We start from the raw sequence: 22,504 nt of genomic DNA on the forward strand, positions 1-22,504 counted from the left end.
CCCTGCTTGTTTTTTCCTTGCTTTGCAGCTGAAGAGAGGAGAAAAACTAATGAAAACAGAGCTCTGGAAGAAGCGCCAGGCCTGGAGTGGCTTCCGCCCCGATCCCCAGCAATTATCAGCCACATGCCAGATGTTCCGATGCGATGCCAATGTCAGAGAAAATAAATCTGTGTCAGGTTCAAGGTCCCTGCCGGGCCGGCACACAGCGGCTCGCGGCTCAGCGCCGCGCGAGGCGGGACAGGGCTGCGGGCCGGCCGCGGCCGCTTCCTCCTGCCAGGCATTGTTCCCCTGGGAAGCCCCGGCCTCACACCGGCCACTTGCTATTTTTGCAGCAAGGTGCTTTCAGGGGTAAATACGTCCCTGCCGGCCTTGGGCACTTTCCTCTGCGCGGGCCCTGGCCAAGGCTGTGGCCTGGCTCCCGCAGCGGGCGCGCGGCCACGGTCAGGCGGGGCGGCCGCGGGGCCTGGCCGGTGGCGGGAGGGTGGATTGCTGAGGGCAGATTTGGGAAGGCCAAACGCTGGAGTGGCTGCACAGGCACCGGGTAGAGCCGGCTCCCAGCAGCCTTAGGGGTTCCTGGGGACAGCGAGGAGGCACAGACGGGTGACATTTTGGAAGCCACAGCAGCCGGGAGGGATGAGGTGGGTCTGGCTTCCAGCAGCACGGGACGTCAGGGCTGGGGATAGGCCCCAAAGCTGCTGCCCTGAGCAGTGTTGTCCTGGCCACGGGATCAGCACAGTTCTGAGCCCTTGATGGGCCCAAGTGCTGGCACATCTGTCACCAAAGCTCCCGCTGTTGGTTTGGAGTCTGCCCGGTCCCATCTCCTTCCCTCACGGCCACGGCGCAGCCGGAGCCCGCGGATCCGCACCACCCGCGGCGGGCCGCAGCGTGCTTTGGCTCCTCGCTGGTGCTTAGCCTTGATGCTCAGCAAAGCATATCTCCTGTTCGGATTTTATCTCCATCCACTCAGCTTATCGGCGCGGGGCAGCCCTCCTGCCTGCGCCACGTTCCCGGAGCGTGCCTGCAGCAGGTGTGGCCAGCACTACTGTTTGCCAAACGCCGCTGCCTGCCCGCAGTCCCTGACTCCAGGGCCCGCGCTGATAATGCGCGTGCGGCGAGGACTCCGGCGATAGCGTTCCCCATGACATTACCTTGTCCCCCGCATTCTTCCGATGCCACGCACGCCTGCGCTCGGGGCGCGGGCGGCCCGGCCGTGGCGGCGGGTGCAGATGCTGTGCAGGCAGCACTGGGAAGTGCTGGTGGTCTCCTCCCGGGGGGACTCATTGACATATCAGTCACATAGTTCTGCATAATTGGGACTTGGATGCAGCCTCTCTTTATGTTTCCTCTTGGAAGTTGCCAACAACATGAAGCACTCCTGGGTCAAAATGACAGCCTTTTGTTTACTATTCCTGCTTATGTGCCTCATTTTCTTCAAGGATAAGAGCTCTTTATAGGAATCTTTATTGTGATGAGGTTAGCAGAGAGAAGGATTTCTCTCCAGCTTTCTCTCTCTCTTTCACAGCTGATTAGCAGGGTCGGCCCATGAGGACAGTGATGTGGAGCACAGACCCAGCACTCGCCTCAGGGTCCCCCCAGCCATGAGGCATCTTCTCCAGCACAGCCCCAACCTGCTGACCCTCCAGCACCCAGCCCGTGGCACTGCTCCCCTCCTACGCACGGCAGGCTGCAGGGAGGGGATCCACCACCCAATAAAGGCAGTGAAAATCACAACTGACCCCAGAAGCTTGGACAGGAGCTTACCCAGAGCACACACTTCCCCTCCATGGTCTTACCAGCCCACCCATGGTGACCTGTCTTTCATCTGACCTCTGCAGTGGTGGCCAACCCCATCAGAAGTGTCCACACTTGGCAAAGTGAGATGTGAGAGACTTATGATGGACCAGACAATGGAGACCCACCCATCTGCAGCACTCAGAACTCTGGCTTTCAGGGGTGAACTCCAAACAGACTGTGACTGGGGAAGGGATGATGAGAGATGTGGGAGCGGTTGGCGACAAGATGGGAAGAGCTCATGGGATAGACATGGGCAGGGTGAACATCAATGGAGAACCTTCCCCAGCTCTGGGAGAGGCCCCACAGGACCACCCCAGCAGATCTTTCACCCACTGCTGGACTGACAGCGCCGCTGCAGGGCGGTGACCCAGCTGACCCCACAGCCCTGTCCCAGCCAGTGCCCATGGGGTGACACACTCCTGGGAACAGCCACTCCTGTCAAGAGGAAAGCAGCTTACCCTTGAAAGTTACTTTGCGAAGGTCAAGAGTGGGACTGTGACAGAGCAGCCTGACAAACACATCTCCCTAAGTCCTTGGGCCCGATAATGTATGTCCCATGCAATGTTGACACTAGTGATCCACCAAAGATCAGGTTAACAAGTCTGACGTTAGTGACAGCGTGATTTGTTCCGCGCTGGCTCTGGATTCATAGAGCCGCTGGCCTTCGGTGATAAACTATTGCGCCGCGCACACGAGGCTGTGGCAGTTGTCACCCGCCGGAGCACCGAGATGAAAAGGAAGCAGAGCTCTAATCAAAATACAGTGGTCAGTAGGGGTTGAGCTGAAAATTAAAAGGTGCTGGTACTTTTCCCACTCCAGCCTGGCTTTCCAGGCAGCGCCTCGTGCCAGCGCGGGGTGCGGGGAGAGGCTGCCTCGTCACCTCTGCGCGGCTCCAGCTTCGTTTGAAGGTGAGGACAAACCCATCACCCAACGTGCAGAGCATCCTCTGCCACCTCCCGGGGAGCCCCCCCACTGCTGATCTTCAGGGCCCCCTCACCAGGAATAGATCTCGTGTATCCCAGTTCCCAGCCACAGCAGCAGCCCCAAGGCCTTCCCCACACCCAGAGCCCATTCCAGAAGCACGGCAGCAGGCAGGGCAGGGCCACAGCCACCAGCCAGGGCAGCGCTGGGCTCCCTCACCTGAGAGAGAGCCGCCACCAAAAGGGGAAGGCACAAACAGCCCGGAGACGCCAGCGGTGCAGAACATTTCACATTTATTAGTTCATACAGCTAAACACTCACTAAACATGCATTCAACACTTATTGGTCACATTTCCACAGGTAGTCAAGTCCCAGAGCAGAGCAGCGGAGCGGGGCAGGCCGGGCTGAGCGGAGCCGCCGGCACAAACATTCATTGGGTCGCAGCGCGGTGAGGGGCAGCTCCCGGCGCCCGTTCCCCCGCGGGTGACACGGGCCAGGCACACCCTCCTGCCCCAGCCCCGAGTGTGCCAACGCTCACCGTGTGTCATGCCGAGGCAACATCCTGCTTCCCTGATTTACACAAGGGATTGTGGGAAAAATGAACGGGAGAAACCATCACCGGGAACGTCACCAAGGAGCCAACAACCGGGACTGACCCTCTTGGAGACGTCCCTCGGACCAGCAAGGGCTGACACAAGCAGCACACCTGACCCGCTGCCTCCCTGGGCTGCCCAGGACGGACACGAGGAGCTGCGAGCTCCTGAGAGGTCCCAGGTGACAAAGGAGACTCTGCACCAGGACTGAGCTGGAACCAGGCCTGTGGCTGGATGGGCACCACAAACCCCAAACTGCCGTGAGCCACGCTGTCCCCAGGGAGGGACAGCACTCAGCTCGGGCACGGGACACACAGCAGTGACAGGAGCCAACCCCAGCCCACGGGAAGGGAAACACGACTCCAGCAATCACAGCCCCTGCTCCTCGCTGGCAACACACACTGGCAGTGTTTAGTTTTTCACACAATCCCTTTGAGATGATAAACAGGATGTCACACGAGGTAGTTCAGTTATGGAAATTGAGTCAATAATGTTATCAACTATTACAAGACATTTTATAAATTGAAAGAAACAATGAATCACAAAAGGCTTTGTTAAGGTTGATCGTCATCTGGTTTCAATTTCTGTTTCTTTTTGCCCTTGGGGGCATTTCTTCCACTGAACCATGTTGCTTCTTTCACAGACTTGTCAGAGGGCAGCTCACAGGAGCTATTTTTAATTTTTTTTTTTTTTCCAAGGGAAAGACACTGCCTGGATCGGCCTCCCCAGCTTTTTGCGAGGCAGGTTTAAACTCAGGTTTGCAGACTCTGGCTGAGGGTGCTGGGAGGGTTTCAGCCCTTCAAACTTTTGCTGACTCTCAGTGCTGGCCCTCTCTGTGGCTGGATGGGGCTGTGGACACTCCCAGCAGCTGTAACCCAACCAGAGTCACACACCAGCCTCCTTCTCAAACTGTCTGACTGTTCCTACAACCACAGTGAGAAAGTTGTACTGACGAAAATGAAGAATTCATAAGCAATAGAGTACAGAGCCCTGCGACTGGCTGCCAGGGACACAATGAGAAATTCCTGTTTCCCCTTTTCCATGAACAGTCAAACATTTAACAGCAAAGGCAGAGGGATGAGGGAATGCAGGAATAGAGCCCCACAGGCAGAGCTGGTCCCCAGCTGCTGGGGGCACAAGGACACAGCCTTGTACAGCCCCGGGCACTTTGGGATGCTCTGCCCACAGCACTACTCTGAGCCTTCAGCAGGCACACTCCCCACAGCCAAAGCCAAAGCTTTCCCCCCAAAATCCCCACATGGGGCTTTGGTCAGCTCTCAGTGGGTCCTCCAGACAAGTGGGGAAAGAAGCAACTGTTGCAACATCAAAACTAGGGTTTCTCTGGGTCACATTTTAAATACTTATCCCTGAGCTTCTGTGCATTGAAACAACACACCGTGAACCCAGAGAAACGCCACAGCTTGATACTGATAGCTATGCACTCCCCTCCATTTACACATCATCTACAACTTAAAAATTAGTTTCATACTTTAACTAGTTCCCCAAGTTTCCCCCTTTCTCCTGCCTTTCATGTGGCAGGGATGATTGCCGCTTATTATCCTGAGAAATAACAACATTTTCACAGACACTGAGCTTCATAGCTTCAAATCAAAACCAAGAAAGAAGAAAGAATGAATGGGAAATAGCACATTCACAGGAGAATCTTTTTTTTTTTTCTTTTTTTCCTTTTAAAAAATGTAGTAAAGATAAAAGAAATTCAAGTGTTGTTTTTTAAAAAAAAGATGGTTTGAAGGACAAGACTTAAACTCCTTTACCAGAAGTGGCTGTGGGTCTGTGCAAAGCCTGAGGAGCAAGGGCAGATCCTGCTGGCACAGGGGAGGGACAGCAGCAGAGCCACTTGAGCCTTGGCATGGCTGGGGACAGGGCCACCAAGGCCCCCCCAGCAAGTGAGAGCAGCCACACTGGGGGGGTCAGGGCTCAGCCCACCTGGCAGGAGCCCGAGCTGAAGGGGAAGAAAACTCCCTCACTTTTCAGAAGGTTTTGTCGAGGCCCTGGCACCGAGCCCCGTGCGCGGGACCCTGCCACTGCTCCTCAGCAGCCTCCCCTGAGCACTTCAAATTTATGTCCCAAATCTCTGCTCGGATTAAAAGTAACTCTTCAGCTTTCTATCTGCACAGACGCTTTGAAGGAGAAGAGGGGGTCAGCCAGCCAATCTGTCTTTCAAATCGGGGATAAAAATTGACTTGTCGTGGCAGAAAATTCTACCAAAGACTATTATTGTTGATAGATTTCTCTATGACAGAAGGTCAGATAAGCAAGAGCAGATAGATACCAAAGATAATGAACTTCCCCCTAGTAGCATTAAGCACAAATAAAATATGAGTCCCTGTAAACTGAATGTTACATGAAGAATGGGACAAAAATTCCAACCTTTCCAGGGTGTCCTTCAAACCAAATTCACAAATACATCTACCTAACATCTCTACGTCTCTAGCTACATTCCTACCTTCTCATAATACCTGAGTTTGCAATGCAACACATTCACATTACCCTGTTTAAAAAAGACAAGTCATTAGAGGACTTGGTGCAGAAGATATCAGGAATGACTGTCCCGTGATTCCATCTGGTCTGTTTGCTGCTTCCTTACCTGTCAGTTCAGGAAGGATTTTCTACTCCCTATGGCAAATGTGTGTTTGGGAACGGATACTGCTGCCAATCAACCTTTGTAAAATTTGCTTTCTACAACAGAAAGTGGAACATTCATGTCTGTTTGTCATCATAACTGAATTTAGGTTTTTGGTTGTTGTTAGTACAGCATTAGTTTTGGGAGGCTATTTTGGAAAACCACAGATTACCCAATAGATTATTTTTGTTGGGTAGCTGGCAACAAGATGACTGGTTTTATGTACACTAATTAGAACACTTATTCATCAACAGATTATAATAATTCAGTAACTGTAGAATAAAATCACTCCTATGCAATTTCAACAATTCCTTGAGTGTATAGAACAGCAAGCCAGAAATAACCCGTAATAAAAAGATCGTATCAAGCTATTTGGAAATTAAACTCAAAAGCTGAGAAATACATTCTAACTTACAAACAGATACACTAAAACCTTCCCCTGAACACGTGAGGTATTGGCTGTATGCAGAAGGCTTTCCTGAGAATACACACGAGTGTCAGAAAGCAAATGAGGTTTATGGAGCCACCTTTGGGGGCGAAGCTCCACCGAGCTGAGCCGCTGCCGTGCCCAGCAGCTGGTACCCGTAACATCCTGCTTAAATAATGAAAAATGAACAGCTATGGACTTTAAAAGAGGGAAAATGTTGAGCTGGGAGATGCCCAAGCGGGATTGCCGCGGTGAGGCGGCGGCAGGGCCCTGGCACGGTTTGGCTGTGCCAAAGCAGCGGGGCACAGCCCCCTTGGGAGCACCCCCTGGGCCAGGGAGGGAGGGAAGGACGACTTTGGTGAAAGGGATTTTTCTCCTGCTCACCATCACGTTCGTGCACAGCAGCTGCAGCCCTGCTGAGCTGTGCTTGCTCTGTGCCACGCAGCTGCCACCTGGGAAAGACAAGAAGGTAGTGACTCGTCCCTCCTACCCTGAAGGAACAAAAGTTGTTTCCACAAGTAATTTTAAATCAGCATTCAAACACTTATCGAGGAGCCACCTTGCTAAGTGAATGCCAGATTGACACCTAAGGAGGCAGGGAAGGAAATCCAGCCAAGGCTGTCTAGGAGAGTGACAGAGTTTTTGAATATGAATTCCTAATGAAGGAGATGAGATCAAGAGCATCTCATCCAACCTCCCCACCATGAGCAGGAAATCATGAGGTCACTCACAAGAATGCCCAAGTTTAGCTAAACACCAGCACTTAGCAATCACTCAATCAGCTACTCAGCTGTCATTAAACCAGTTCTCCATCTGGAGCTGTGGAGAGCCTGAGAGATGGAAAATCCAAGCCTTGCAATACCTAGAACATGGCAGATAACCAAGTACAGCAGTAATGTAGTTTTTCTTGGGATTCCACAAAGAACAGGGCAGTCCTGGCAGGATGTAACTATGGAACACCCATTCCCTGAGTCCAGCAGAGAAAGCCATGCCAGAGGACACTGGAGTCCCTGACCCCACTACACAGGCCCCATTTAACACAGGATACAGTAACTGCTCCCAAAACGGGGATTGCTGCAATGCAGAAGTCTCAGAAGTCAGGTACCATGTTGGAGGAACACATTAACAGGGGCAATCCTGCCTCTTCTCCAAGTAGGTTTTTCCTGCTTTTGTAAACCTAAAATGCATGTTAAGGAAGTGATGATAAAGTCCTTGCCATCTTCTAGCAACAGGAGCACCTTTGAGTAACGCCAGGAGCCTGTTATGAACTGCAGGAACACAATTTCAGAGGAATTGGCAGGTGTTGTGGCAATAGTAAGAGGGCAGCTGGCCAGGAGGGGCTGGGCAGACCCCACCTGCAGCTCCCCAGACAGGACAGGACCAGGGAGCCCCTCAGAGCACTGCCAACCACTGGAAAACTGCATCTGGAAACTGCCTGGGGAAAAGAAACCGCCTAGACAGACTTCTCCTTCTCCACTCCTGCCTTTCTAAAATTAAAGAAAAAGCTTGGCACTTCTCTCAGCACCCACTTCTCCAGAGTCGTCCCTTTGGGATACTAACAGCTCTGCCAACATTTGTGCTCTGTGACAAATGCTTTGGATGCAAATCATGGAAAGAGCAGTGCGTGAACAGCATCTTCTCCTTGAGGTAGTCTTAGTCATCTCGGTCCCCAGCCCCAAATACAAAAGAACTAACCCTAATAAACACTGTAACATTAAACATCTTCACATTCTGTAAACTGCTGGAGAATGCATCTGCTGCATTCTTACAGAACCATGTGCATCGTGTTGAAGATCATACATTCAACTCTGTCGTGAAATAAATATATAGGAAAACGAGTAAAAAAACAAAAAACAAAAAACAAACAAAAAAAACCAAACAAAAAAGATTCTTGCTACAAGGGCAGGGAGGCCCACTGCCCTGTCTCCTGCCTGGATGGCGTTTGCCCTCTCCCATGTGAGCTGGGCCTGGCCCCAGGCTCAGCCAAAGGCACCGGCCGGGGCCAGCTGCGCTCACTCTTTGCTCACACTCGTCTTGCAGGAATGTAGAACGGCCTTAAAAAGGAGAGGCAGCTGCTCCAGAGGGACATTCACCATTTTTCCTGGTAAGAAAGAAAGAAACCAGAATTAGCAGCCACAACTGAATCAGATTTCAGAGGCACCTAAGCCAGCAGCACTGGAGACGGTTTTACCTTGAACCTTTCACAGAAACAGTTAATCATCCTACAGCTACATTAGACATTTGATATGCATTTGGACACAATATGATTTATTTACTGAATAGAAAGCAAAATAAATGGGCAAAGTCAGATCAAAATGATTTCTCCACAATGGAGAAGTATTTACAGAAAGTGGGAAAGGCAATATCCCATCTCACCTCAAACCCCCTTGTTGATCTCTGTGGGTAAATTACGAGAGCTTCTCTGAGATTATTATCTAGTTCATTATGACGGAGGAGGATGAAGCATATGGAGCCTTGACACAGGGAGGCAAGCATCTCCCTTTGCCATAACATTCAGGAACAGTTTTAGTAACACTAGGCCTTGGAGATCTAATTAGCAATGCAACTGCAGCTGAGAATTCACCTGCGGATTTCCAAGGTCCAGATGAGCAAACCTGGGGGTTACACTGATCTGGTTGAACTCCGCTGATCACTTTCTGCTCAGTTCAGGGATCACCCTAATTCTCATAACTACTCAACCCAGGATTACACCCTTTTGAGACAAAATGCACCCCATCTGGGAGTGAAAGAAGAGTAAGGGGAGACTGAACAATGTACTTAAAGGGTGTCAGGTAAGGCACCTCTTCCCCAAGTGGGACTAACCCTGTGCCCACCAGCATCACCTTGCCAAGAGCCCCTAGACTGGATGAGCTCAGGGCAACAGGACTTAAAGATGGGCAGAAGCTCTGATAGCTGGTCCTACACAAACATCCTCGACCAAAGTCCACAAGAATTTGGCTGCATTAATTAATTATCTCTCAGAAGCACACTCCCCTCCCTGCTGCCAGCGGCGGTACCTGCGATGTAGCGGATCTCCGGCAAACACATCATTAGATCCGGGAAGCGGTTGGGCTGGTGGGGGTATTTGTACTCTGTGAAGTCCTGGCAAACGTACCAGTACCGCTTGTTCAGCTGCTCCAGCTGGGAGGCGTTGGTCAGACCCCTGATATCTGGAAAGGAATACAATTAGAGCAATCAAAACATGACAAAAACATCTCAGAGAGCAGCAGCCTGACACTTAGTGCTGCTTCTTCATGACAGACTGATTTCTGTCACTCTGATCTGGGTTCCTGCTTTGGAGACTGGCTTCCAGCACCCAGTCAGACCAATACTGAAACTCCCATCTCCCCTCCTGCTGTGCCTGCATCACGGATGTGTCTTTGTATGTATGTCTGGATCCAGGATTTCCCTCCACAAAAGGCTGGGAAGAGAATGGCTAATGTCCTACACTGCTCACCTGCAGCTCAGTGAATGCTCTTGGAGAGAACAGCCTCAGCAACCTGAAATCCCTGGCTGGCACAACGCAGCCAGGTGTCAGGGTTTGGTCCTCACAGCAGATCAGTGTGACACCTCCTCAGAGAGGAGCACACTGGTTTTAGCTCTATCATCTTGGCTGAGGACAGTGCTCAGCTCTATAATCAAAGATATCATCACATTTCTCCCCATCTGCCTACGAATTTTGTCACGGGAGCTTTATAAACTTGTCAAGTTCTTGTCTTTAAATTTAGCTTTGCCAGCGTCAGGCAACACACACAAAGGAAAAAGGGACAGGCAGGAAGTCCCACTGGCAGCGAGAGCAGCGGCCCTGGCAGGTCCTGGGGAGGATCCAGCACAGCAGCGAGGAAGCCGCGGAGCAGGCTCGGAGCTGGGAGACCATCTGACGGAAGAGGCATTGATCTACTGCCCAAAAGCTGACTTTTAAAAATAAGTCTCAGGTATTTCACATAAAAAATTGCAAACTTCAACTAAAAATAAAAGAAGACAGGAAGTTAATGAAAATACATTTTGGAAAAACAATGGAGACAGCTCGAGAAGTGCATTATCCAGTGTCAGGAAACTGCCCAGGGAAGCAAACCGGAACCTCAGCCCGGCACAGATTGAAGTGTCAGCATTATCTCCCTCTGGAAACGAGCGGGGGAGGAGGGAGCCCGCAGCACATTTTTACAGACTGCAACTATCTTTCACAGTACAAAAGGCTCAGGGGACATTTATTTCCAAAATTCCAGCTGAACACTATTCACTGAGCATTTGTCTCTGCATGGATTTTGAAATGCCCAGGGTCTTGGAGGAGCCTGAACTGCCAGCTTTAATATGCTGCTTAATCAACAGGAGGATCCAGCCCTGTCCTAGGCTGAATTCATGGCCTGCATGTAAATACTTCATTTGTGATTACCTTTCACTGTGAAGAGTCAGATTTAGGTATAGAACTTAAAAAGTAGGAACCCAGCTAAGAAACCTAAGGACATATCCTGAAGGTAAACATTTTAATGAGTCTGAAAAACTCTAAAAAGAGAGGAACCACTCTTACAAATTCACCCATGGAGGCATAAAATGCACAAGTGGGGCTGGTGGCTCCTCTTTGCCTCACCTTGGTTGAGGAAGTTGATGGCTTTCATGCAGGCATACTCCTCGTTGCTGACCTTCAGCTGGTTGAATTTGCGAAAGAGGTAGATCAGGCGCTCCATCACCTCCATCCCCTCTTCACTGAACCTGGAGGACACAGATCACATCAGCACACACAGCACAGGGACTGGACAGTGAAGGCATGAAGCTTATTAGAGTAACTTCAGAGATTTTAACACCTTTGCAAGAGAACTTTAAAGGAAGTCATCAAAACTGTCTGAAGTCTGCTGGCACCAAAAATAAGGAAGAAAATGTCTCAGTTACAAATGCAGAATGATAAAATCCTGGAATGGTTTGGGTGGCAATTACCTCAAAGCTCATCCAGTCCCATTCCCCTGCCAAGGGCAGGGACACCTTCCACTAGACCATGTTACTCAGAGCCCTCGGATGGGGAGTCCACAATCTACAGATATTTTTAGGAAAAAAAACCCTCTTGGTGATTCAGTTCACCACCAGCCTGTTCTAACAGCAGAGAAGGTTTCACAGAACCTGCAGAGAAACCAGAGACAGAGATGGGCAGCACAGGGCACACTGATGCACAGGGAACACACCCCAAAACCTCCCGGAAAATTGGCTGGTGGGGATTTTGTGGGTGCAGAATGAGGTCCCCCTGCTAAAGAGGGTGCCACATTTCATCAGGAGAAATACCCCACAAGTGCACCATGAAAAAGCCATGGGGAAGGACCGAGCTGGAGCAGAGGGGGAGGGTGTGGAGGGCTGTGGGTGTCTGCAGGCACCTCCAGACCATCCCACGCCTGCCCAGGGCCAGAACAGCCTCTTGGGAACATATCTCACAGCAACAGCCCCGGCTTCAAAGCAGGCACATATTGCAGAAGCACTCAGAAGTGGGACAGAAGTGTTTCGGGAAGCTTCAGCGTGCTCTGGCATTGTGCAGCACAAAGAATAAGAGCACAGCCAGCAAGCCATCTCTGAATAGAACAGAAATAGAACCTTTTTCACTGAATAATACCTTATTTTGGCATGTGTGTTTGTTTACTTCAAAGTTATTTGTAAAATGCATGGTGGGGTTTGACCTCTGAGAAGTGAAAACAAGCTGTCTGAACTCCAGGTCAGTTCTTCAAGAAAGTAATATTGTAAGTGATGAAAGCCTTGTCGGCTAATCTAAAGTTGTACAAGTTTTCTTGCTCTCCAGTTGACATTAAAAATCTTGCAGGTGCAAGATTGCAAAGCTCAAGAAGTTAATGAGCACAAAGACCACTCAGTCATCTGTGGGGTTTAATTGTTTTTAGAGCATGCACATTTTTACCAGCCACTCATCACTTCATAAATCCAGGAGAGCTCTTCTCTCATTCCTGCAGTTGAACTGTCTTACTTTTCTGCACATACTTTCCTCCCCCTTTCAAACAAAGCTGTTCTGTTTTTCACAGCCCTATTTCTTCTTGAGGACTGACTCCTCCACACACTCTTCCTCACAGTTTACACCAGGCAAGTTTCTGGCTGGGAGTTGTCGGCATCAGCTGGGGAGGAGGGGGAAGGGAAGCGCTATCAGGAGTGCTGGGGGAGGTCAGGAGTCTATTCATTTCATATTCATCTTCAGAAAAACAGCACAATAAAAGAAAACATTTGATCTAGCAGGCAAACAGAACATTTAGCCAGTTGTTAGAAGCAATTAAAACAAAAGGGGCTGGGGAGCTCATTCTATGCCTTTGTTTGTCACCTATGCTTTAGCACTGCTCCTGTCATTTTGTTAAGAGCAGAAATTAACCCTGAAGTGCCAGACCATCCCTGCTCAGCGAGATTTCTCCAACCAGGTGTGAGCTCTAATGAAGTTCACTTTGCAGCCATTCCTGATCAATGCCAGAGGAGCCAGGGGCTCTTTGAGAACACCCTCAAATGGGACACCTCTCCAAAAGGGCCCCTCTCAAATCCAAAGTGAGCAGATATTCCAGGAGTGCTTTGGACTGATACCCATGAGCTATCCCACTGCTGCTGGAGACAGTCAGGCCACGGCTGAAGGACCATGCAGACCAGTGGGAGGGAGCCAGGCAGCTCCAGACCCCTCATCTGCGCAGCTTCCCGCTAAATGGCTTTTTGGGTGTGCACTCTCCCAGGTTACTAATGACAATTAATGACACTTGAAAAGCTAAATCACAAGAGGAGACTGCAGAAGCATTCCTCTCCCAAGAACACCTATTTTCATCCATGTGCACAGATCTTCTCTGAAGGACCTTCAAGGCGACCAGCTCTGAATTGCCGGTTTCTGCAGGGCGAGGATTCCTCCTTTGTCTCGTTGTCTTACCTCTCGCTTGTATTTATCACAAACTCAAAATGAAACAAACACTTCTCTTGTGAGGCTCTGACCAGGACAGCAGGAACAAAAGGACAGCTGAATGCAAGAACAAGTGTCATTGTGGTTTTCTATGACCCTCAGTGCTCCTCGCAGGAGCTGCACCAGATGCACGATGAATGGCTGCGCAGAGCAGCGCCGCAGAGCAACCTGTCCCAGGAAATGAGACACCTGGGGCCAGCTCCCCGCTGTGGGCTCAGCCAGCCAGTGCCTCTGCTTGTCACAACAGATGCACAAAGGAGCCCCCAAGAACCACGAGATACTGCAATGGCCGAGGACCACAGCACTGTTTTAAATCTCTGCTCATCAGACATCCCCTGGTGACTCCGGCAGCATCGTGAGCCCAGCAAGGGCAGAGAGCAAAGGACAGGTGTTTAAAGGGAGGATGGGCAGCAGTTTCTCTAAATCCTACCTGTTCTGCCACAGTATGGTGAGACTGGGACTCTACTACCAAAGGAAGAATCTGTCTGACACCAAGACTACAAAATAAAATATCCAAACCAAAAAACAACACCCTGACCAACATGATAAATGAAAGGCAGGTTCCTCAGAGCATCAGATAGTCTGTACCATGGAAAAAACAAGAGCTAAGTTGCAACATCTTTAAATTTATCTAATCAAAACATTGAAATAGCAATTAATAATGAATACTTTGACAATACAGACAACCAGCTATGTGAACAACCTTTCCACTGGCCCAAAGGGTTTTTAAATAAGGCTTTCTTTCCTGTGTGTCAGGGTTACCCAAAGTGTTGGTTAGTTTTATCCTCCTCATAAAAAGGTGGCTTGTAGGGCTCTGTTGGAAGACAACAGCATTGCTACGTGGAATTCAAACAGCCCCACCTATCACCATGCCCTTCCCTGCAGAAGGAAGTTGTGATCCAGCACTGACTAACCAAGATGTGCTTTCTAAGCCTGGAAAAACTGTTCCCTAAGAAATGGAAAAGGAAATCAGCCACAGGTACAGTGACCTGTCCCAGGAGTGGCCAGAGGACACCTGTCTGTTGGGCTCCCATGGCTCCTCATGCCCAGATCTCAGTGCCTCACCCTGAGCTCAGCCCATCTCACCTGTGCAGCTCGTCGTCAGAGGGAGAGTACTTGGAGGTGACATCTGCAAGGTCACCGAAGATCTGCTTGCTGTAAACAGTCAGCGAGGAGAGCAGGATCAGCTCCTGCCACGTAGAGCTGAGCAGGCAGGTATAGTCCTTGATGGAGAGTTCGCAGAAGAACGGCAGCTTCTTGATCCAAGCAATCTGCCTGAAAAGCAACTCATCCGCCAGACGACACAGCAACGCAAACAGCTCTGCCTGAGTCACTTTGTACCTGCAGGCACAGTTAGTACAGAGGCAGAAAAAACATTGAAAACGTTGAATGACATCATCTGACGGGGAACGTGGAAACAAGGCAAATGCCAAAGGAATTGGGTGTCACCTGGTGACAGGAGCCACGATGGTCAGCACCCACCTGACCTGCTCAGGCAGGGGCTGAGGGGAGTCCTCGTGGTCCCTGGGGTCACCCAGCAGCCAGCCTGGCCAGACCATGCAGCCCAGAGCCCCCTGCCAGGCCCATGCACCCCAGCCCCAGCCAGTGGGATGGGGTCCTGTTTGCTGCTTGCCCTGTGGCTACCCCTCACCCTGGGGACATCCCTGTGTCACACACCCCAGCCAGGGGGGATGGGGTCTGGTTTGCTGCTTGCCCTGTGGCTACCCCTCACCCTGGGGACATCCCTGTGTCACACACCCCAGCCAGGGGGGATGGGGTCTGGTTTGCTGCTTGCCCTGTGGCTACCCCTCACCCTGGGGACATCCCTGTGTCACACACCCCAGCCAGGGGGGATGGGGTCTGGTTTGCTGCTTGCCCTGTGGCTACCCCTCACCCTGGGGACATCCCTGTGTCACACACCCCAGCCAGGTGGGATGGGGTCCTGTTTGCTGCTTGCCCTGTGGCTGCAACTCACCACAGGGATGTCCCTATGTCACACGCCCCAGCCAGGTGGGATGGGGTCCTGTTTGCTCCTTGCCCCGTGGCTGCCCCTCACCCTGGGGACATCCCTATGTCACACGCCCCAGCCAGGTGGGATGGGGTCCTGTTTGCTCCTTGCCCCGTGGCTGCCCCTCACCCTGGGGACATCCCTATGTCACACGCCCCAGCCAGGTGGGATGGGGTCCTGTTTGCTCCTTGCCCCGTGGCTGCCCCTCACCCTGGGGACATCCCTATGTCACACGCCCCAGCCAGGTGGGATGGGGTCCTGTTTGCTCCTTGCCCCGTGGCTGCCCCTCACCCTGGGGACATCCCTATGTCACACGCCCCAGCCAGGTGGGATGGGGTCCTGTTTGCTCCTTGCCCCGTGGCTGCCCCTCACCCTGGGGACATCCCTATGTCACACGCCCCAGCCAGGTGGGATGGGGTCCTGTTTGCTCCTTGCCCCGTGGCTGCCCCTCACCCTGGGGACATCCCTATGTCACACGCCCCAGCCAGGTGGGATGGGGTCCTGTTTGCTCCTTGCCCCGTGGCTGCCCCTCACCCTGGGGACATCCCTATGTCACACGCCCCAGCCAGGTGGGATGGGGTCCTGTTTGCTCCTTGCCCCGTGGCTGCCCCTCACCCTGGGGACATCCCTATGTCACACGCCCCAGCCAGGTGGGATGGGGTCCTGTTTGCTCCTTGCCCCGTGGCTGCCCCTCACCCTGGGGACATCCCTATGTCACACGCCCCAGCCAGGTGGGATGGGGTCCTGTTTGCTCCTTGCCCCGTGGCTGCCCCTCACCCTGGGGACATCCCTATGTCACACGCCCCAGCCAGGTGGGATGGGGTCCTGTTTGCTCCTTGCCCCGTGGCTGCCCCTCACCCTGGGGACATCCCTATGTCACACGCCCCAGCCAGGTGGGATGGGGTCCTGTTTGCTCCTTGCCCCGTGGCTGCCCCTCACCCTGGGGACATCCCTATGTCACACGCCCCAGCCAGGTGGGATGGGGTCCTGTTTGCTCCTTGCCCCGTGGCTGCCCCTCACCCTGGGGACATCCCTATGTCACACGCCCCAGCCAGGTGGGATGGGGTCCTGTTTGCTGCTTGCCCCGCGGCTGCCCCTCGCCCCGAGGATGTCCCCGTGTCACACGCACCCGTCCTCGATGAGCATGGGGGTGCTGAGGGGCTCCAGGTCCTCGGCACACACCAGCTGGCTGATGAGGCTGTGTGACTGCGGGTCCAGGCTGCGCGGCTGCGGCGCCACCAGCGCCGAGTGCGCCGAGTAGCTAAAAAGGTGCGGCAGGTACTGGTAGTGCGCGGACACCGGCGTGCCCAGGTACTGATCCCTGAGTGCAGCGAAGCCGTTCAGCTCCACGGACCTACTGGAACAGGAAAAGCTCTTCAGCACACCCCCAGAACTCCTCCTGATTCGTTACAGTGTCGCATCCAGCTCCGCCAGAAATGTTAACAGAAAGAGGGAAAGCAAACAGAGTGGAAATGCCTCTGAGCTCAGACCCTGCCCTGGAAAGAGGCAGGTATGCACACCCAGCCTGGCTGGGCACTGGGTCCACGGGAGGGAGATCTGGGAGTGCTGCTGAGCTGCCATTCAGGGAGCAGAGCAGAAACCCAAACCCACCTGTGCCCAGCCTTTCCACCCCGGCCTCCTTACAGGGCCAGAATTTAGGACTGTACATTAAGTACTCACACAGCCAGTGAACATAAACAAGGCCAAGCTTAAGCTGCAGCTGAAAGCAGATGGGACCAGGTCTGAGATTCTTGCAGTGTTTGCACTCACAGCAGCCAACTTTAACATAACACCATCAATTACTAACACAAATGGTTTTAGAATCTGAGCACAGTGCAGAGGAAGAACTTATGCAGAATGAGCAATGAAAGGTGATCAAGTTCTCAAGATCAGCAGAAAACACAAACAATATAAACTGAGGTATATTTTAAATATAATTGTAACTCAAGATTGTCTTCTTTTGCTCACAAACATCTCATTTCCCAGTTCAATTCTTTTCAACCCAGTGCCTGTTTGTCTTAGAACACAATCAGGGAGGTAAGAACCTGCTGCATGACCAGTTTACACAAAGATGCACTCACATTTTTTTCCCTACACTGACCCCAGGTATCACTCAGGGAAAGAAATCCAAGATTCCTGTAACACAAAATTCTTCCAGGGGTCATTCCCACCTTGAAGATGGAGTAGAAACAGGTGAAGGCTGGTTGCTCTCAGAAACTCCATTTCCAGGGGAACTGTGGTCACTGTCTCCGTTGTTGCTCCATGACATGTTTGCCTCTCCCTCAAATTCTTGCCCAGACATAATCCTCTCAATCTCTTCCTCTGATATCTGTCAGACACAGGACACAACGGTTACTTTGGCTGGGATCTGAAAAGCAGAGCCTCTGTTTGCAAACACCTTGTTTGGGCACATCCAACAGGGCTGACCCTCCCACCCCCTGCAGGTACCACATCCTTCCTCTGCACTTAACAACACACAGGGAAAATTCTATTTACAGGTAATTGTGGTGACCTCCAGCAGCACTGTTCAAGTGAGGGTAGCACAGCAGACAGGAACTGACATATGAAAAGATGATGTCAGATGAACAGGGCTAGGAGCTGTAAATCAGCCACTGTCACACCGTGAAAAACCTGGCAGTAATTGAGGCCAGTGCATTGGGAACATCACTCAGGACTGGCAGAGGGAATGGCAAACAGGAGGTGGGGCAGGCTCTGCTTTGATAAAGCAATCAAGAGAGGCAAGGTGACACATATCAAATCAGTCAGGAAAACGTTTACAGGGAGACAGAGCTCCCTATTTTCCTCCAGATATGAACCAGGTGGCACCTGAAGTAGCAATTGAGTATCTAATACTTAAGTTCTAGACAGTAACACATACAAAGCTAAAATAGAGTAAAAAAAAAAATTAAAATTGAATTCACTGTAATAGAAAGTTTCAAGAAAGTGATAGGCATGTTTCTGAAGGAATATTCCACCACTAATGGGGAAAATTGAACAAAAATTTAGAGGCTTTTTTTTTTTTTTTTAATTCTGTGTATGTCCCTTAATGCAAACAGGTCTGTGTGGTTCCTGGCAGGCTGTGCCTGACACTGCCCAGCAGGGCAGAGCAGTGCTTGCTTGGCTCCTCACACTTTGGCCTGGGCTGAGGGCTCCTTCCCAGGCACTCACACTCACAGAAACTGCTTCCAGTGTTATTTCTGTTTTGCTAAAATAAACAGTAAACTTTTAAAAGACCCCTCTTCCAGGAGCAAGCTGGAAATGGCCATCATTCCTCAGGCTGTGGCACAAGCTGCCGTGCTGAATCCCCTGGCGCTTTACGAGGCATCTCTGGACAAGCTGGGCCATCAATCAGACAGACATTTACTGGTGCCCTGCTTGCCACAGCTGAAGGGACTGCAGCAGGCAGATGAGATTTACTGGGAGGGATGGAGGGACAGACGTCCTTGTGTGGCTCAAAAGGACAGGGTGAGCCTGTCCGTGTGTCCAGGCAGCGCCCAGCTCTGGTTACCAACCCACAGCTCCTGACAGAGCCAGAGCCTTCCACGGCAGCAGGAGGCACAGCCAGGGGTGATGGAGGCTCAACCAAGCCAGACCAAGCCCAGCCCAGCCCAGGAGAGCAAAAGCTGAAGGGAACCACGAGGGACAGGCACACGTGCTCACCTGGACAGGTCCAATGCTTTTGTTTCTGCCTCCTGGCATGCCATCCTCCCTGATTGCTGAAAGATACAACCAAGCCTTAGTGAGGAACACTACTGCAGGGTATTAAGCAGATACTTATTTATGTTAAAAGAAGTTTTTATACCTCAAAAGATTAATTTCTTTCATTAAAGAAGTTTACAGAGAAACCTCCAGTGCTTGAGCAGCACACATCACGGTTCTCACCCCAAAAGGCACAGACACATCCATGGGGCTACAAGCATTACTCAAGGGTTTTCCATGTGCTCCTTGAGTGACAGGTAATGAAGGAACAACAATCCTTTATCACAATTAATTTCAGCATAATTTGAGAAGTGGAAGAGGGTAAGGAACCCTACCTGACCCCTGGAAATAACCCACAGAAAACAGAGGGGAGATGTTTGACCCTGCTGGTGCTTGCAAAGCCACAGTTTAAAACTGAACTCACCACCCTGGCCTGCACAGCTGCACTTCAGAGGGGCAGCCTCATTTCTCAGCTGCATTTTTAAGTCTCTTCAATCAATCCCCAAGGAGCTGCAGTGAAATCCAGCTAAGGGGATAAACCTGGAGCAGTTTCTGCAGCTTGCTTTCCCTCTCTCTGCAGAGGCCAGTGGCAGCCCTGCTCCTGGGTCCCCTTTATCAGGGCTCCATCTCTTTCCCAGCACGACCTGGCCAGCCTTGGCAGGAGGCTCTGCCCAGCTGCACGGTGACCTTGCTGCTGCACAGCCTCACCCTGCTTGGCACAGGGGCTGCAGGAGGCCCCCCCGGAGCAGAAAACCACACAGAATTCCAGCAAAAATTTCTGTCCCAGAAAAGCCACGCTGCTGCTCGGTTTGAGAAATCCTCAGCTCAAACCCTCCTCTGTGCCTCGAGGCTGCTCCTGCAGCTCAGGGAGTGGCTCAGCAGGGCAAGGAGAGGGCCACGGGAGCTGGGCTGTGCCTGCCCAAACCCCAACCACCGACCTGGGCAATGCACAGCACTGGCTGTTTATTTCCTATGAAAGTTCTTTAAAAAAATAATCAGTTTCTCAGTTAAAAAAAAAAAAAACCTGTCATAGTTAACTGTTACCCCCTTTAGGTTTTTTTAACTTACTGGAACTACAGGAATTCTGGGGGAATTTTTCTCATTTTCCAAGATATTTTACCACTAACTGTGATTTAGAAGCCTCCCTTCAGCTCATTCCATTAAGAGCCCTGGGCATAAATTGTCTTGCTCTTTTGATTTCAAAGTGTAATTTTAGCAGACAATAGCTTACACCTGTAGGAATGTTTTTGCTGGTGGTCCATCAAAAAGGCCTCAAGAGACCTGAATGATTCCCAAATACAGATGGACCCTCTGGAATATCATCCTGCTCCTGGGCTGCATGACAGCCAGTCTCCTCAAAGCTGGCTTTCCTACCAATGGAAGCTCTGCAGCTATCTGAATTTAAAAATTATTATATTTAGACCTGATATTGAAGGGATTTTCCAACCCAACAATGCCATAACTTGGGCACCAGGGCAGGGAGAGAAAGCTCCAGAAGCCAACACTGAGGACCTCCAGGGCTGCCTGCAGCCTGCCGACCTTGGCGGAGACACCAGCGGGGAGTGAAATTCACACGGCTGTTGGGAGGAGGAAGGGAAGGGAGAGGGGGAAAGGAAGGGAAGGGAAAGGAGGGAAGGAAGGGAAGGGGAAGGAGGAGGGGAAGGGAAAGGAGGAGAGGAAGGGAAGGGAAAGGAGGAAAGGAAGGGAAGGGGAGAGGAGGAGAGGAAGGGAAGGAGGGGAGCAGGGAGGGGCGCGCGGCCGGCAGGTGGCGCTGCGCCCCCGCAGGTGAGAGAAACGCCCAGGTGAGAGACAGCCCTGACACCCCAAACCCACAGCACAGCCCTGACACCCCAAACCCACAGCACACGTGGGGATCAGGGTGGCTGTCCCTCACCCCTGCACACGTGGGGATCAGGGGTGGCTGTCCCTCACCCCTGCACATGTGGGGAGCAGGGGTGGCTGTCCCTTACCCCTGCACACGGGGGGAGCAGGGGTGGCTGTCCCTTACCCAGACCACAGCTGTTCCAGCCAGAGCAGGTAGTCAGTAAAAATCCTCACACCTCACCCGTGGGCAGCAGCTGCTGGTCTTAGCACCCATGACAGCAAACAGGTAACATCTCTTGGGTTCTAAAAGCCTGTTTAAGTGACTTAATTTTTGCCTCCTTAGTAGATTGAAGCATGGAAATAGCGACCACTTTGCTCAGCATAAATACAAATATTCTCAAAATATTCGAACACGCTTTCAATTCATACAGATTGTTCCTCCATACAGGAATGGAGTCGCTCAGAACTCAGCACCTGTGCATAATTTTTACTCCACGCACCATTCTGCTGAAGTTCTGGGGTGTTTTCTGCAGGGAGTTTCGGAGGCAGCACTGCAGTACGAGACGGCAGCCGAGGGAAGGGCGGCCCCCGCGGTGGCTCCGTCCCCTCTGTGTGCCTCCCCCGTGGCCGTGGCAGCCCCCGGCAGCCCCCCGGCCGTACCTTTGCGGTTCATGCCCATCTGCAGGCACTTGAGCAGCCGGCAGTACTGGCACCTGTTGCGCTGCTTGCGGGACATGACGCAGTTCTTGTCGCGGCTGCAGCGGTACACGCGCTTGTTGCAGATGCTCCTCTTGAAGAAGCCCTTGCAGCCCTCGCAGGAGATGATGCCATAGTGCAGCCCCGTGGCCCTGTCCCCGCAGATCAGGCAGGTTCGCTGATCCACCCGCTCATCTGCAAGGCAAGAGGGAGCTTTGAGGAGACCCGGGGTTGTGTCAGTGGGTCTGACTGAGGGGCAGCCCCTGAGCATCCATCCCCCAGGGGCAGCAGCTGACAGAACCAGAGGACACAGCCTCAAGCTACGTCAGGGAAGGTATAGGTTGGATATTAGGAAAAAATTTTTCACCGGAAGAATAATAAAGTACTGGGGTGCTCTTCCCAGAGAAGTGGTGGAATCGCCATCTCTGGATGTGTTTAAAAAAAGGCTGGCGTAGTCTAGTTGAGGTGTTAGGACATAGGTTGGACTTGATGATATTAGAGGTCTCTTCCAGCCTCATTATTCTGTGATTCCCTTTCCCACAGCCAGGCAGGACCCCTGGGGCTCTCCCCAGCAGCCATGGACCTTCCTGCTGTTCCCAGCAGAGAGGAGCAGAAACTCCAATGGGGGAAAAAGGTTCTGAAATGTCCCACCTCAACTGCACAGAGCAGGGTGTGCAGATACAGAAACCTGGCAGACAGCAGTGACTGTGAAATCCTGTCATAACTCACAGACTCCAGGGGCACCTCTGGGCTTCAAAAGCCTCGCTGCCCTCACGAGCCACCCCAGGACCCGAGAGAACATCGGTACAGAAACCATCGTGCAGCCCAGCCACAGCGATGTGATTGTACTGATCCTTTTCCAAATCTTTGAAAAGCCTTTGGATGACTAAAAATGTAAATTTCAGGGCTCTCCGCAACAGGAGCTGTCACATTAAATTCAGTATTTTAAGACTCTACCGCTGCCTGAGGGAGAGAGCAGAGATGA

At 51.8% G+C, this 22,504-nt stretch overlaps 1 protein-coding gene across 3 annotated transcripts in view; it reads right to left on the bottom strand.

The window, feature by feature from the left end:
• Nucleotides 1–3,016: 3,016 nt before the first annotated feature.
• NR6A1 (nuclear receptor subfamily 6 group A member 1) overlaps nt 3,017–22,504 on the bottom strand; it is a 63,411-nt gene continuing 43,923 nt past the window's right edge. For 2 of the 3 annotated variants that reach the window (XM_041406767.1, XM_041406769.1), the window contains exons 2-9: nt 21,484–21,714; nt 18,961–19,016; nt 17,472–17,629; nt 16,430–16,657; nt 14,379–14,633; nt 10,968–11,089; nt 9,397–9,549; nt 3,017–8,480 (exon numbers count right to left, since the gene is read on the bottom strand). In XM_041406767.1, the coding sequence (XP_041262701.1) occupies nt 8,392–8,480; nt 9,397–9,549; nt 10,968–11,089; nt 14,379–14,633; nt 16,430–16,657; nt 17,472–17,629; nt 18,961–19,016; nt 21,484–21,714 (1,292 nt within the window). In that variant the 3' untranslated portion in view covers nt 3,017–8,391. The remainder of the gene's footprint in view (nt 8,481–9,396; nt 9,550–10,967; nt 11,090–14,378; nt 14,634–16,429; nt 16,658–17,471; nt 17,630–18,960; nt 19,017–21,483; nt 21,715–22,504) is intronic. The other variant, XM_041406768.1, reaches the window with a different exon arrangement.

This window comes from Onychostruthus taczanowskii, unplaced genomic scaffold (assembly GCF_017590055.1).
Source record: "Onychostruthus taczanowskii isolate IOZ18803 unplaced genomic scaffold, ASM1759005v1 scaffold25, whole genome shotgun sequence".
Lineage (NCBI taxonomy): Eukaryota > Metazoa > Chordata > Aves > Passeriformes > Passeridae > Onychostruthus > Onychostruthus taczanowskii.